Raw genomic sequence first — 14,661 nt, 5'->3', positions numbered from 1 at the left:
CATTTAATTTACTTCTAAATTTTGGCATAATTTACAACAAATACACACTTTTTGTTTCCATTTATCTAAGATCAATCGCAGTTGATTTACTTCTTACCATTTACTCTTGAAACATAGTTTTGTACAGAAGAGAGAGTAAACCTCTGTGTTCCCGTCACTCAGTTTGAACATTTTTTAACATCTGGCCAATCTTGCATAATTTATATTTCCGTACACACACCCTACCCTTTAATAATTTGAAATAATCTCAGGTATCATATCATAGCATTCTTAACTATTTCACTATGCATCTCTAAAAGATAAGAATATTAAACAATATATCACCATAATACCATTATCTGAGGTGTAATTTTAATTGTACCTTATTCTTGAAATGATAAAATATTGAGGGGAATTTGTAGAAAACTGAGACTAGTCTATCTAGAATGATTCCCCCACCCTCCCATTGAAGGTGTAGAAAACTTTGTATTGGGATCTTGGAAAAAATATTAACAGAAATTCTTACATTGAACAGGAAACACAAAAGTGAGATAAATAAGCTTATGGATGGGGGCAAGGTTGAAATGGGCATATAAATACTCGGTTACTGGAGAAATTGGTTATAGCTAAAAAAAAAGAGGAATTCTAATGTTTGAAAACACTGTGAGAGAAGACTCTTTTTCTTCATGGTATTAGCAATGTCAGTATAATAGATGATGTTTTCTCTTGCTTTATGAGATGGAAAGTCAAGTGGCAGGAAAGCCAGATTATATTAGCCACTTACTTGCTTTTTGTTTTTTTAAACTAAAACACTTGACAATTTTATTTTCACATTTCATAATACAAATGAAAATTGCTTTTTTTTTTTTTTTGGTCCCTCTGCTCCCCTATGAAAACTATTCTCTCTTTGATAGGAAGGGAGAGCAAGCCTTCCCTGTCATGCTGCTAGAAAACACCCAGAATCACAGCACCATGATCTCTTGGTGAAGTAGAACAAGTGATATAAGATGGGTATAAAGAGGTTCCTGTCTCTCCTTACCTGTCTGCTTGAGTCATTCCTGGCTGAGTGGGCACCATGATGGGATGGTGGGAAGTCATCAGCGGGGGCCCAGGCGTCACTGGCACGTGGCCTCTGGTGTGCCGCCTCATTCCAGGAGGTCCCGCTGGCATTGTCCCAGGAGGAAGAGGGCCCATCATTGGCATCATGGGAGGGCCCCCATGTGGGGTGAGGAGGGCCCAGGAGACTGTGGGATCACTGCCCCTGCAGGAGGAGGAACAGAGAATGGAGTAGGAGCTATCCTCCCTTGTTGAAATACATGGTTGTTTTCTCGATCAGGTTCTGAACCTGCTCTTCTATCCATTCCTGATAGCAGTTTCTCACATTCTCTTTGTGTTTCTTACTGCTGCGGTGCGTCTTTTTCTCAGATGGAGATTTGTGGGTGAGGTATGTGTTGCAGCGGTCACAATAAAACTTAGGTCTGTTACTTTGCAGCCTGGTGGCCGCTCCGTCCCACACCACCTGGAAAGGACTGCCACTTACTTGTTTTAAAAAGACAATTCTGGGATATGTCTGCTTAAGTGTGCAATAAACCCTATGTATCATGTTCCATGAGAGAAATATCTTGTGGGTGATTTGTTCTTCACAGAATTCCCTAGCACCTGGGAGGGCGTATGTTCTAAAGACACTCATTAAGAATTTTTTTGGATATCTGATTAAATACATGTAATTATAATGAAATTCTGAGGTGTTAAAAACTACATGTCAAGTATAGAGGAAATTACACTCATGACGTTGTGTTTACCGAGGCAATAAAATAGGAAAATGTGTTTATGTGTGTGTGTGTATATATATTTTAATTTTTTTTTTAATGTTTATTTTTGAGAGACAGAGAGACAGAGCTTGAGCAGGGGAGGGGCAGAGAGAGAGGGAGATAGAGAATCTGAAGCAGGCTCCAGGCTCCGTGTCGTTAGCACAGAGCCTGACGTGGGGCTCGAACCCACAAACTGTGAGATCATGACCTGAGCCAAAGTTGGATGCTCAACCAACTGGGCCACCCAGGCACCCCAATGTGTATATATATTTTAAATTGGCTTTTAATTATGAGTTTTTTTAAAGTAGGCTTCACCCTAGGTGTGAGGCTTGAACTCATGACCCTGGGTGACTGAGCAACCCAGCCGACCCTCAGTATGAGTTTTTTAAGCTGTAAGGGTTTTCAAAGCAGACAATATAAAAGTTATTTAAAATTAAACCATAATTGAAATGATTCGTTTTCATTTAAAACACCAGAAAGGGAAAGAGGAAATGAAGACAAACGACATAAACCAGGAATTGTTTATGAAAATAAATCATGTGTTTTCACTTGACAGACACCCTAGAGACCATCTTTTTGCTTAAGTTACATTAGTGACATTTCACTTATTCAACATGTTGAGAAAATGAGACCTGTGGACTAATAGAAAATTCTCATTGAGTTAATCAAATTACTGGATACGTTTTAGAGGACCTATGACTTGTTTGTTTAAAGTGAGCCAGATTATGAGCCTGCTTTGAAGAAAACTTTCATAACTTCTGAAGAAGTATGTAGTGGTTAGATTACCTTTTGGTTTAGTATTAAAGAGATTTGTTAGTATAAGGCTGTCTCCCTCACTATATCATGTGCATGGCTCACTTGAGCTACTGATGCTTGCTTAGCCATGAAGGACACGAAGCACCCTTGCTTTCTGAGGTATAATAGTGAATATTTTGAAAATTTAAGAGACTGACTTCTCTTTCTGGTAGGGATATAGTCTTTGGTTCATGGTATCTACTTTGCTCTTTTCCCCTGCTCATTAGCCCCTTCCTATTTTTCTTTGTTTCTTACCTGGTCCATATCTTCAGCTGTTCTTTTGCCCCTATCTTTAACTCCTTTGTCTCATTGTTCTTATGTGGCATGTGTCTGGCACAATGTCAGATTTCGCTGTTTGCTTTCTCCTTGCCTGCTTTAAGACCTGTGAGCAATGGGGCGTCTGGGTGGCTCAGTTGGTTAAGTGTCCGACTTTGGCTCAGGTCATGATCTCACAGTTCGTGAGTTCGAACCCCACATCAGGCTGTCTGCTGTCAGTACAGAGCTCGCTTTGGATCCTGTCTCTCTCTCTCTGCCCCTCCCCTGCTCACGCACACTCTCTCTCTCTCTCTCTCTCAAAAAAAAAAAAAAAAAAAAAAAAGACTTGTGAGCAGTGCTGAAGAAAATATGAAACTTCGAAGATTGCCATTTTAAATTGATGGTCTCTAACAAGGCCTCAGCAAGGCCTCAACAAGGCCTTTAGTGCTATCTAGTAATCCTATTAAACTTCATGAGATTTTTTTGTTTTGTTTTGGTTCTCCACTCTGGCTATTTCAAATATAGTTTTATATTCTCAAATCTCAGACTTTAACTTCCTCACTCACAGCAGATGAATATCCCTCTGACTTCCTAAAGCAAATAGAAGTCAGTATATGAGAGCTCCTTTAACTTTCTACTGTTTAAGTCTGCCTATCATATCCTCCTATTATGAGAGAGGTGTCTGCAGCCCTTTGAGGTTAAAGCAGTCCCGTCCACATGTGCTTTCCGTCTCATTCTTCCACCCTTTTCAGGGACGTGCTTTAGTAGTTATGTCTTGTTCTCACTTGTATTTTCAATTTTCCTTTATTTTACTAATTCATTCAAAATATCATTTACCCTTTTTCAAGCATTTCTAATGGTTTTTGTTTGTTTGTTTGGCTTTATGTTCCTTCTCAAACTCATGTCTCCAGTCACTTATCCTTTCCAGAAACTTCCAAGTGGACTGCGATCCATAATTGTTGTCTCTACCTCTTCACTTTATTCTGTTGTCTCAAGACATTGCAATTTGGTTTCTGCCTTTACCACTCCACTAAATTGCTCTTGCTGTAATCACCAATAATTTCCTTACAGCTTTTTTGGGTGAATGTTATAGAGATATAATTTGCATAGAATAAGGTTCACTCTTTTAGTTTGGCTTTTTTTTTGGTTCAGCAATAGTCATTTTGAGATTTGTTCAAGATCTTGAATGTAGTAGTTTGTTAGGTTTTATTATTATTATTATTATTATTATTATGAGTATTATTCCAGTGTATGGATTTACCATAGTTTGTTTATTCATCTGCTAATTGATGGACATTTGGAATTTTTTTTAAAGTGGGTTTTATGCCCTGCTTGGAGCCCAGTGTGGGGCTTGAACTCACGACCCTGAGATCAAGACCTGAGCTGAGATCAAGAGTTAGGACACTTAACCGACTGAGCCACTCAGGGACCTCTGGAATTTTTTTTCTTCCAGTTTTTGATTTTGAATAAGGCCGCTATGAGTTTTTGTGTACGTCTTTGGTGGACATAGGTTCTTAAATACCTAGGAATAGAATTGCTGGTTTGTATAAGTGTGTGCCTAAAAGTTTATAACAACTGCTAACCTGTTTTTTGAATTGACTAATTTTTCATTTCCAATATCAATGTATGAGAGAGATCCTCTTGTTCCATATCCTTATTAATACTTGTTATTGTCTTTATAATTTTAGCCCTTTTTGTGGGTGGTATTATTTTATTGTAGTTTTATTTTTCATTTCCCTCATGACGCAATGTGCTTATTAGCCATTTGTATATTTTTTGTGAAATGTTTGCACGTATTTTTTGCCATTTTTATCTTTGGGTTTTTGTTGTACTATTGATAAAAATTCTTTATATATTAGAGTACAATTCCTGTATCACATTTTTTTTCCCCCAGAGCCACTTCTACTAGGTAATTTTATATCAGTGTTTGCATGTGTGTGTTTGTGTCTTGGATTCAAGTGAAAGTAGTACATCACCCCCAAAAGCAAGGAAAGCGACCCTTCGTCAAAAGATGAAATAGTCAGCCAAACCAAAATCAGAGATGATCCAGATGTTGGAACTGTCATACAGGGACTTTGAAATTACAGTGATTGCTATGTTAAAAGTATCTGGTGAAAGGTGGACAACACCAGTGAAGAGTCAGGAGAATTCACCAGAGCAATGGAAATTATTGGGGAAAAAAAGGTAAATAAAGATACGAGAAATAAAAGACACGAAATAAAGAACTTAAATTGGTTGGTAGTATTGTTTGTCTTGTATATCCTTACTGATATTTTGTAAACTTATTGTGTAAATTACTGAGAGAGGAGTGTCAAAATCTCCAGTGATTATTATTTTGGATTTGTACTTTTCTCCTTTCAATTCTTTCAGTTTTTGTTCCATGGTTTTATAGCTATGTTTTAGGGTGCTTACATGTGTAGGGTTCTGTCTTCTTGATAAATTGATCCTTTTGTCATTATGAAATATCCTTCTTTATCTCTGGTGGCATTAATTTCTCTGCAGTCTTCTTTGCCTGATATTAATACAGCCACTTTAGCTTTGTTTTGATTAGTTTCTCATGGTATGTATTTTCCCTCCTTTTATTTAATGTCTTTGTATGAGTTTTTTTGTAGATAGGATGTAGTTGGATCTTGCCTTTTTAATCCAGTCTCACAATCTCTCTTTTAATTGAGTGATTTGACTCCATATATATTTAATGTAACTAACCAATAGAATTTTGTTAACTGCATTTTTCTCCAGTTTTTTTTCTTAATACTTGCTCAAGGGATTATAGTATGTGTCTTTATTATAACCAATTTTGGGTTGACTTAATTCTGGTAAAATATAGCAAGTTTTCTTCAATACAGCTCCATTTCTTTTCCCTTTGTTTTATTATGTGTAGTGTGTGTGTGTGTGTGTGTGTGTGTGTGTGTGTAATACCTCAGAATGTTACTTCAGTGATACAATACTATAATTATTGATTCAAACAGTCTTTTGTTTTTTAAGATAAATTGATCTTTTATGTTTATGCAAATATTTGCCATTTCCTTTAATCCAGAAGTTCTTTTATTATTTCTTGTAGAGAAGCTCTCCTAGCAAGAGATTCTTTCAGTTTTTGTTTATCTGGGGATGTCCTTATTTCCCCTTCATTTTTGGAAGAGGAATTTGTTGGATTTAGAATTTTTTCAGCACTCTGAGTGTTTCCTTTCACTGTATTCTGACTGGCATGGTTTCTGATGAGAAGTCAGCTGTTACTCATATTCTTCTTCTGCTGTTCATGATGAGTCATTTTCAGTTGTCTTTTGGCAGTTTGACTACGGTGTGTCTAGCTGTGGATCTTTTTGTGTTTATCCTACTTGGGGTTTGTTTACCTCTTGGATGTGTACATTAATGCTTTTTAAACCTTAATTTTTCAAATTTGGGAAGTTTTCAGCTACTGTTTTTTCAAATAATTGTTTCTGCCCCTTAGTCTCTCTTTTCTCCTGAGACTCCCATTACATGTGTATTGCTATGTTGTATGTATCACCAGTCTCTGAGACTCTATGTCTTCATCTTCTCTCTCTCTCTCTTTTATTCAGCTATCTGAAAGTCTATTGATTCTTTCATCTTTTTTTTTGATTCTTTCATCTTTTATCTCAGATATGCTGTTGAGTTCTTCTAGTATATTTTTATGAGAGATTTATTTTTCAAGTCTAAATTTGACATTTGTATTAGTTTCTATTTGTCTATTGAGATTCTCTGTTGAGTCATTTTCAAGATATTTTTCTTTAATTTCTTGAACACAGATTCATCTTTTTAAGCATATCTAAAATAACCAATTTGAAACCTTTTTCGTATATATTCAATATCTAGGTCCACTGTAAATCATTTTTCTTCTTTTTTAAAAATTTTAAAAATTTTATTTATTTTTGAGAGAGAGACAGAGTGTAAGTAGAGGAGAGGCAGAGAGAGAGGGAGACACGGAATCTGAAGCAGGCTCCAGGCTCTGATCTGTCACCACAGAGCCCGAAGTGGGGCCCGAACTCATGAACTGTTTGATCACTACTTGATCTGAAGTCTGACGCTCAACTGACTGAGCCACCCAGGCACCCCTGTAAATCATTTTCTATGACTGTTTTCTTTTCTGCTGATTGCTCTTTATTGACTGCTTCCTGAATATGCTTTCCTGTTTCTTTGTATGTTTCATAATCTTTTTGTTGTTGTTGTTGTTTTGTTTAAAACTAGACTTTTAAAATAATACACTGTAGACACTCTAGTTTATCTCCTTTTTCCTCCAGTTTTTTTTTTTTTTTCTTTTTATACCACCTTGGAGTTAAACTGTGGCATTTATCTTCTTGCAGTATTTGGCTATTAATGCCTCTGCTCATTTTTTAATTTTTAATTTTCTAGCCAGGATTATTTGAAATTGCCTCTTTTCTACATAACTTAGTGATCAGCCAGTGATTTGGGCAGAGGTTGTGCTTAAACACCTTGAACCTTTATGCCTTCTACTCTCTGCTGATATAGCTGTGTATGTATTGGGGGAGGGCATTCAAAGCTGTAGCTAGTTTTCAAGTCTTTTTTGGCTTTTACTTTTCATGGGTTTTTGTTGGGTCTCCTATGCTTGTGTGCATATTTTTCTAGTCAGCCATGATATATGGAGAACTCATCTCACCCTTTCATTTTCAGATTCTTCCTGTTAAATTTCTGGCTAGTTTGTTGTTTACCCAAGCTTGAATGTCAAAGCTGTGGGTTTGACAATTTGTTTATTATTAGGCTTACCATCTTTAGTTGACAAAACTGCCAGTTTTTGATTCATGTCCCAAATTGAGCCCATTTTTTTCTGGCAGCAAATTTGCTACTTTTCATAGTCAACCTTGTCCTAGTAAAACTATAGTTCTTGCTACTGATGGAATTGGGGGACAGGTGATGGTAACAGCCCTAGGCTGGAAGGCCACACAGTCTTTCTGTTGTTACTCAAAGCCATTGCAAGGTTTTAAGAATAAATGCTTTTCAATATGTTGGCTGCTTTTGTTTCAATTTTTCAAGTCATAAACTGGTTGATTTTGACAACTTGTTCAGTGTTTTTGTTTGAGGAGCATATGTCAGCCTCTTCACACTATCATATCCAAAAGTAGGGGGATTTCCTGATATATTTTAGTTTAAATCTACAGTCTTTCCATTTTTCTCTGTTTGTCACGATCTGTTCTTTTTTCCTTCCCTACCCCCCCCCTCCCCCGCCCTGTCCCCAACTCATGCCTTTTTGGATAGAGTAATTTTTATTCCATTTTATCTCCACTATTGATGAATTAGTGGTACCTCATTGCTTTCCTTTTTTTTTTTTTTTTTTTTTTTTTTAATTTTTTAATGTTTATTTTTGAGAGACAGAGACAGAGCATGAACAGGGGAGGGTCAGAGAGAGAGGGAGACACAGAATCTGAAACAGGCTCCAGGCTCTGAGCTGTCAGCACAGAGCCCTATGTGGGGCCCGAACTCACGAACTGTGAGATCACGACCTAAGCTGAAGTCTGACGCCTAACTGACTGAGCCACCCAGGCGCCCCTCGTTGCTTTCTATTCTTAGTGATTCCTTGAAGGTTTACAATATGAATCTTTAACTTATCAAAAATCTTTCTTCAAATACTTAAAAAAATTTTTTTTAAATGTTTATTTAAGAGACAGAAACAGAGCACGAGTGGGGGAAGGACAGAGAGAGGAGAGACAGAATCCTAAGTAGGCTCCAGGCTCTGAGCTGTCAGCACAGAGAGCCCGGTGCAGGGCTCGAACTCACGAAGAGCAAGATCATGACCTGAGCTGAAGTCAGACGCTTAACCGACTGAGCCACCCAGGCACTCCTTTCTTCAAATACTTTTATACCACTTCACACATCATGTGAGGCCCTTGTAAGAGTACATTTCTTTTTCATCTCTCTTCCTTTGTGCTGCTTTGTACTATATTTTACTTGTACATATGTTATTTAACCCCATGTTAGTTGTTATTTTTGGTTTAAACAGTTATGTTTTAAATAAATGAAAAAATGGAGAAGTTTTTCTTTTTTTCTGTTTTTCTAAGTCACTAAGACCTTGTGTTTATTTTTTGTTTATTTAGTTTGGATGTTTATTTTGAGGGAGAGAGCATGCACATGCATGTAGGGGAGGAACACAGAAAGAGACAGAATCCCAAGTAGACTCCCTTCTGTCAGCATAGAGCCTGATGTGGGGCTTGCACTCACGAACCATGAGATCATGACCTGAGCTGAAACTGAGAGTGTGATGCTCAACCAATTGAACCACTCAAGTGCCCCATAAGACCTCTTTTTTAAAGCTGTGGTAAAACAAACAAACAAACAAACAAACAAACAAACACCCAAAACATTAAATTTATTATCTTAAGAAATTTTTAAGTTCGGTAGTATTAAGTATATTCATAATGTTGTTCAACAGATATCTGGAACTTTGCTACCTTGCAATACTGCGACTCTGTACCCACTAAACATGAATTCTACTTCCTCTTTACCCCCAGCTCTTGGCAACCACCTTTCCACTTTTGTTTTTATAATTTTGACTGATATGTCATGTGAGTGGAATTATGCAGTATTTGTCCTTTTGTGACTGGCTTATTTCACTTAATGTGATGTCCTCAAGGTTCATCCATGTTGTAGGTTTCATTCTTTTTTTTTTTCTTAATGTTTATTTATTTTGAGAGAGAGAGAGGGGGGGGGAGAGAGAGAGAAAGAGAGAGCAAGTGGGGGAGGGGCAGAGAGAGAGAGAATCCCAAGCAGGCTGTGCACTATTAGTGTGGAGCCCAACGTGGGGCTCAGACTCATGAACTGAACTGTGAGATCATGACCTGAGCTGAAATCAAGAGTCCAACACTTAACTGACTGAGCCATCCAGGTGCCCCAGGACAGTTTTCATTCTTTGAAAGTTGCATACTATTCCATTGTATGCCTATACCATACTTTGGTTGTCTTTTCATCTGTTGATGGACATTTGGTTGTTTCCACCTCTTGGCTATTTAGAATAATGCTGTAAGCATGGGGTACACAGATACTTCTTTAAGATGCTGCTTTGAGTTCTTTTGTATATGTACCCAGAAGTGGGATCAACGGATTATATTGTAGTTCTATTTTTAATTTTTTGAGGAATCTTCATATTGTTTTCCATAATGGCTGCACCACTTTACATTCCCACCAACAGTGCACAAGAGTTCCAATTTCTTCACATCCTCATTATTGTTATTTTATGTTATTTTTAATAGTTTTAGTTTGAGTGTTTTTATCATGAAAGGATATTGAATTTTGCTAAATACTTTCTCTGCATCACTGGAGATGATCATGTGATTTTTGCACTTAATTTTAAACAAATGATTGCATTTCATTTGTTGAACCATTATTACATTACAGGTGTAAATTCCACTTGTTCATGGTGTATAATTCTTTTAATGTGCTGTGAATTTGGTTTGCTAGTATTTTGTTGAGGATTTTTGTATCAGTATTTAAGGATATTGGTCTGTAGTTTTCATGCTGTATCTTTATGTGGTTTTGGTTCATAGTAATGCTGGCCTTTCAGAATAAATTTGGAAGTGTTCTTTACTTTTTAGTTTTTTGGAAGAGTTTGAGGAGTGTTGGTGTTAATTCTTCCTTAGATGTTTGATAGAATTCTCCAGTGAAGCCCTTTAGTCCTGGGCTTTTCTTTGTTGAGAGATTTTTTATTACTCCTTCAATCTCCTTAGTATTTACACGTCCACTGAGAATATTTATTTTTTCAGGATTCAGTCTTGATAGATGGTGTATTTCTAAGAATTTAACCATTTCTTCTACATTATCTGATTTGTTGGTGTATAATTATTCGTAGTATTTTCCTATAATTGTTTTTATTTCTGGGAGCATGAGTTTTGATGTCCCCTCTTTCATTTCTAATTTTGGTTGTTTGAGTCTTCTCTCTCTCTCCCTATCCCTCTCTCTCTCTCTTTCTCTCTCTCTCTTTTAAGTCTAGCTTTGTTTGTCTAGGGTTTATTAATTTTGTTGGTCTTTTCAAAAAACAAACTTTGGGTTTTTGTCTTGGTCTGTTTAGGCTGCTACAAATACCACAGACCAGGTAGCTTATAAACAACAGATTTGTTTCTCATAGTTCTGGAAACTTGGAAGTCCAAGATCAAGGTGCCAGAATGGTCACATTCAGGTGAAAGCTTGCTTTCTTTTTCATAGTGAGCACTTTGTGTGTCCTAAAATGGAGGAAGGGATCTGAAGCAGGCACAGAGCCTGATGTGGGACTCGAACTGTGAGATTGTGACCTGAGCCTGATTCTTATTATCCTTTGATAATGTTTTGATTACCATTTCAATATTGTTACTACTAATTGGTCTGTTCAGATTTTCTATATGGGAAGTGATAGTTTTTAAAAAAGAGTTCCTTAACATGGTTTACAAAGCTTTTTTAAAATTTGACTTTGCTTACCTCTACATCCTGTTCACTTTTTCTTTATTCATACTGAATTATTTTAGTTCTTCATACATGACATTTCATTCATACTGAATTAACCTTGTTCCATCAAATTCGCCATGCATAATCCTTCTCACCTCTTGTTTCCAGATATCTGCATATGCCGTATATATAGATGATTTTTAAAGAAGGCAAAACAAAACAAGAACACATTTCATTATGGCAATGTGGCAGTCAGATAGAGTAGAAAACTAAAACCTCATAAGTGAAGTCAAAATACAATTGAAAATATTTGAAACCTAAACAAAGGCAAGTTTACCTTGTATATAGATAAGAAAAAGACCAAAAAACTTGAAGAGAAATGAACAAAGGAAATGAATAGATGGCCTAGTTTCATAATGATGTTAAAAGATACTCAGTTTCACTCAAAATAAGAGAAATACAAATTAAATCTATTCTGAGTGACACGTTTTCAGCTAACATATTGACTGAAACCCAGATATATAGTTAAATACTTTGTTGGTGAAATTGTGGGGGAAGAGTCTCTCTCATATATTACTGGTAGGATAATAAATTGGTGCAAGCTCCCTGGAGGGCAGTTTGCTAGTATCTATCACTATACGTATATATTTATATAACATATAGTTATAGTAGATGAAACGTAAAATGTAATCAATAACCTTAATAATTGCTATGTAGTTGTTACTATAGTGATTATATTGTATTATTTGTTATCAAATATGATTATGCTTATAGTACATATACTTGTTCAATACATATGCTTCTATATTTTTTTGTGTGTGTATGTATGTGTATATGTATTCTCTGGATCTTGCAGTTTCACTTCTGGGAATTTATCCTACAGATGCAGTGGAACATGTGTGAACTGACTTATGTATACATTTATCCAGTGCAGTGTTGTTTATAATAGCAAAAGGAAACCTAGATATTCATAAAAAAGTGATTTGTAAGAGATGCTACATCTTTGCAATAGTGTAGGATGTAAATGTAAAAAAGAATGAATGGGGATGCTTTCTATGTACTTGTGTTGTAGATTCTCCAATATAGGCTACATGTTGTTAAATGAAAACAGCAAAGTTATAACAGTGTGGGTAGAAAGAGTGTGTATAAAATGCTATCTTATGTGTTAAAAAGGGTGAGAAGTAAAAATATATGTTCATATTTGTATAAAGATTTCATAAGAAGCTAATAAAAGTAGTCATTTGAGGTGTTCTGGGAAGATTAGGAATAGGGATTGAAACGAGACTATTTGCCTCATGTTTTTTATATTGTTTTATTTTTGAACTATCTGAATAGATTACCTCTTAAAAATGAAATTAAAATTTTTATAAAAAGTCTTAAAATATTTCTCTCTCTCTTTTTTTCATCAGTAAGCTAAAAAAGCTGAGTGAAGACAGTCTGACTAAGCAGCCTGAAGAAGTTTTTGATGTATTAGAGAAACTTGGAGAAGGGTAAGTACAAAAAATATGAAAGTAGCATTAGGTAATGACAGAAAATTATAAATTACTATATAATATTAATCTTTCACTAGAGTACGTTTTACTGAATAGAAGTAGTATAGAGAGAATACACTTCAACATAATAAAGGCCATGACACGCCCATGGCATACATCATACTCAGTGGTGAAAAACTAAAAGCTTTTCTTCTAAGATCAGGTACAAGACATGGATGAACACTCTCACCACTTTTATTTAACACAGAACAGGAAGTTCTAGCGAGAGCAATTAGGAAAGAAAAAGAAATGAAAATATCCAAATGAAATAGGAAGAGATAAAATTGTTTCTATTTGCACATGACATGATATTATATAGAAGAACTCAGAGTCCACCCAAAATTTGTTAGAATTAATAAAATAATTATAAATGAATTATAATTATATCAGAAAGAAGGAAACGCCTAGGAAAAATTTAACCAAGGAGGTGAAAGATCTGTTTATTGAAAGCTGTAATACATTGATGCAAGAAATTGAAGACAAAAAGATATTTTGTGCTCATAGACCGGGAGAATTCATATTGTTAAAATGTTCATACTACCCAAAGCAATCCACAGATTCATTGCAGTCCCTAACAAAATACCAACGGTATTTTTCACAGAAATAGAACAAACTGTTGTACAATTTGTTTGGAACTACAGAAAACCCTGAATAGCTAAAGCAATTATGAGAATAAAGAATTAATCTGGAGGCATCATGCTCCCTGATTTCAAACAATATTACAAAACTGTTGTAATCAGGGGTGCCTTGGTGGCTCTGTTGTTTAAGTGTCCAACTTCGGCTCAGGCCGTGATCTCATGGATTGTGAGTTTGAGCCCTGCATCAGGCTGTCTGCTGTCAGCACAGAGCTTGCTTTGGATCCTCTGTGCCCCTCTCTCTGCCTCTCCCCTGCTCACATGCTCTGTCTCTCTCAAAAGTAAATAAACATTAAAAAAAAACCTGTAGTAATAAAAATATTATGGTATTGGTATAAAAACAGTTTAATGAAGCAATATAGAGAACTCAGAAACAAACCCATGCATATATAATCAGTTAATTTATGACAAAGGAGCCAAGAATATACAATGGGGAAAGGAGAATTTCTTTAATAAATGATGTTGGAAAACTGGACACTCACATGCAAAAGAATGAAACTGGGCTTCTGTCTTATACTCAAAAATCAACTCAAAATGGATTAAAGACTTGAATGTAAAACCTGAAACTTAAACTCCTAGAAGAAAACATGGGCAGTAAACTCCTTGACGTTGGTCTTGACATGACATTTTGGATTTGACACCCAAAGAAAAGGTAACAGAGGCAAAAATGAAACAAGTAAGTGGGACTATGTCAAACTAAAAAATGTCTGCAGTGGAAGGAAACCATTGATAAAATGAAAAAGCAACCTGTAGAATAGGAGAAAATATTTGCAAGTAATATATCTGATAAGGGGTTAATATCCAAAACATGTAAAGAACTCATACATCTCAATAGCAAAAAACCTGAACATTTTAATTAAAAAATGGATAGAGGATCTGAATAGATGTTTTTCCAAAGAAGACATCCAGATGGTCAGCACGTGCAAGAAAAGATGCTCAGCATCATGAATCATCAGGGAAATGTAAATCATAACCACAATGAGCTATCACCTCACACTTGTTAAAATGGCTATTACCAAAAAGACAAGAAATAACAAGTATTGGTGAGAATGTGGGGAACAGGGAACTGCTGTGCCCTGTTGGTGGGAATGAACATTGGTGCAGCCACTATAGAAAACAATATAGAGGTTCTTCAAAATATTAAAAATAGAACTACCATATGATCCAGCAGTCTCTCTTCTGGGTATATATATGTGAAGGAAGCAAAGTCATCATCTTGAAGAGATACCTGCATCTTCATGTTCAATGCACCATTATTTACAACAGCCAAGA

At 35.9% G+C, this 14,661-nt stretch overlaps 1 protein-coding gene and 1 long non-coding RNA gene across 2 annotated transcripts in view; one reads left to right on the top strand and one right to left on the bottom strand.

Annotated features, from left to right (window-relative positions):
* STK3 (serine/threonine kinase 3) overlaps positions 1-14,661 on the top strand; it is a 282,561-nt gene that overhangs the window by 21,706 nt on the left and 246,194 nt on the right. The window contains 1 exon segment of the mRNA XM_078441875.2: positions 12,632-12,712. Coding sequence (XP_078298001.1) covers positions 12,632-12,712 — 81 coding nt within the window.
* Positions 1-14,661, bottom strand: part of LOC144615115 (uncharacterized) — a 48,907-nt gene that overhangs the window by 5,516 nt on the left and 28,730 nt on the right. The window contains exons 2-3 of the long non-coding RNA XR_013553575.2: positions 11,256-11,394; positions 1,019-1,240 (exon numbers count right to left, since the gene is read on the bottom strand). This is a non-coding gene — a long non-coding RNA (uncharacterized LOC144615115). The remainder of the gene's footprint in view (positions 1-1,018; positions 1,241-11,255; positions 11,395-14,661) is intronic.

The sequence above is a fragment of the Panthera onca genome, chromosome F2, assembly GCF_046562875.1.
Source record: "Panthera onca isolate mPanOnc1 chromosome F2, mPanOnc1 haplotype 2, whole genome shotgun sequence".
NCBI classification, from domain to species: Eukaryota; Metazoa; Chordata; class Mammalia; order Carnivora; family Felidae; genus Panthera; species Panthera onca.
Note: the sequence above shows the minus strand (reverse complement) of the source record. Positions and strands in the feature narration are given on the sequence as shown.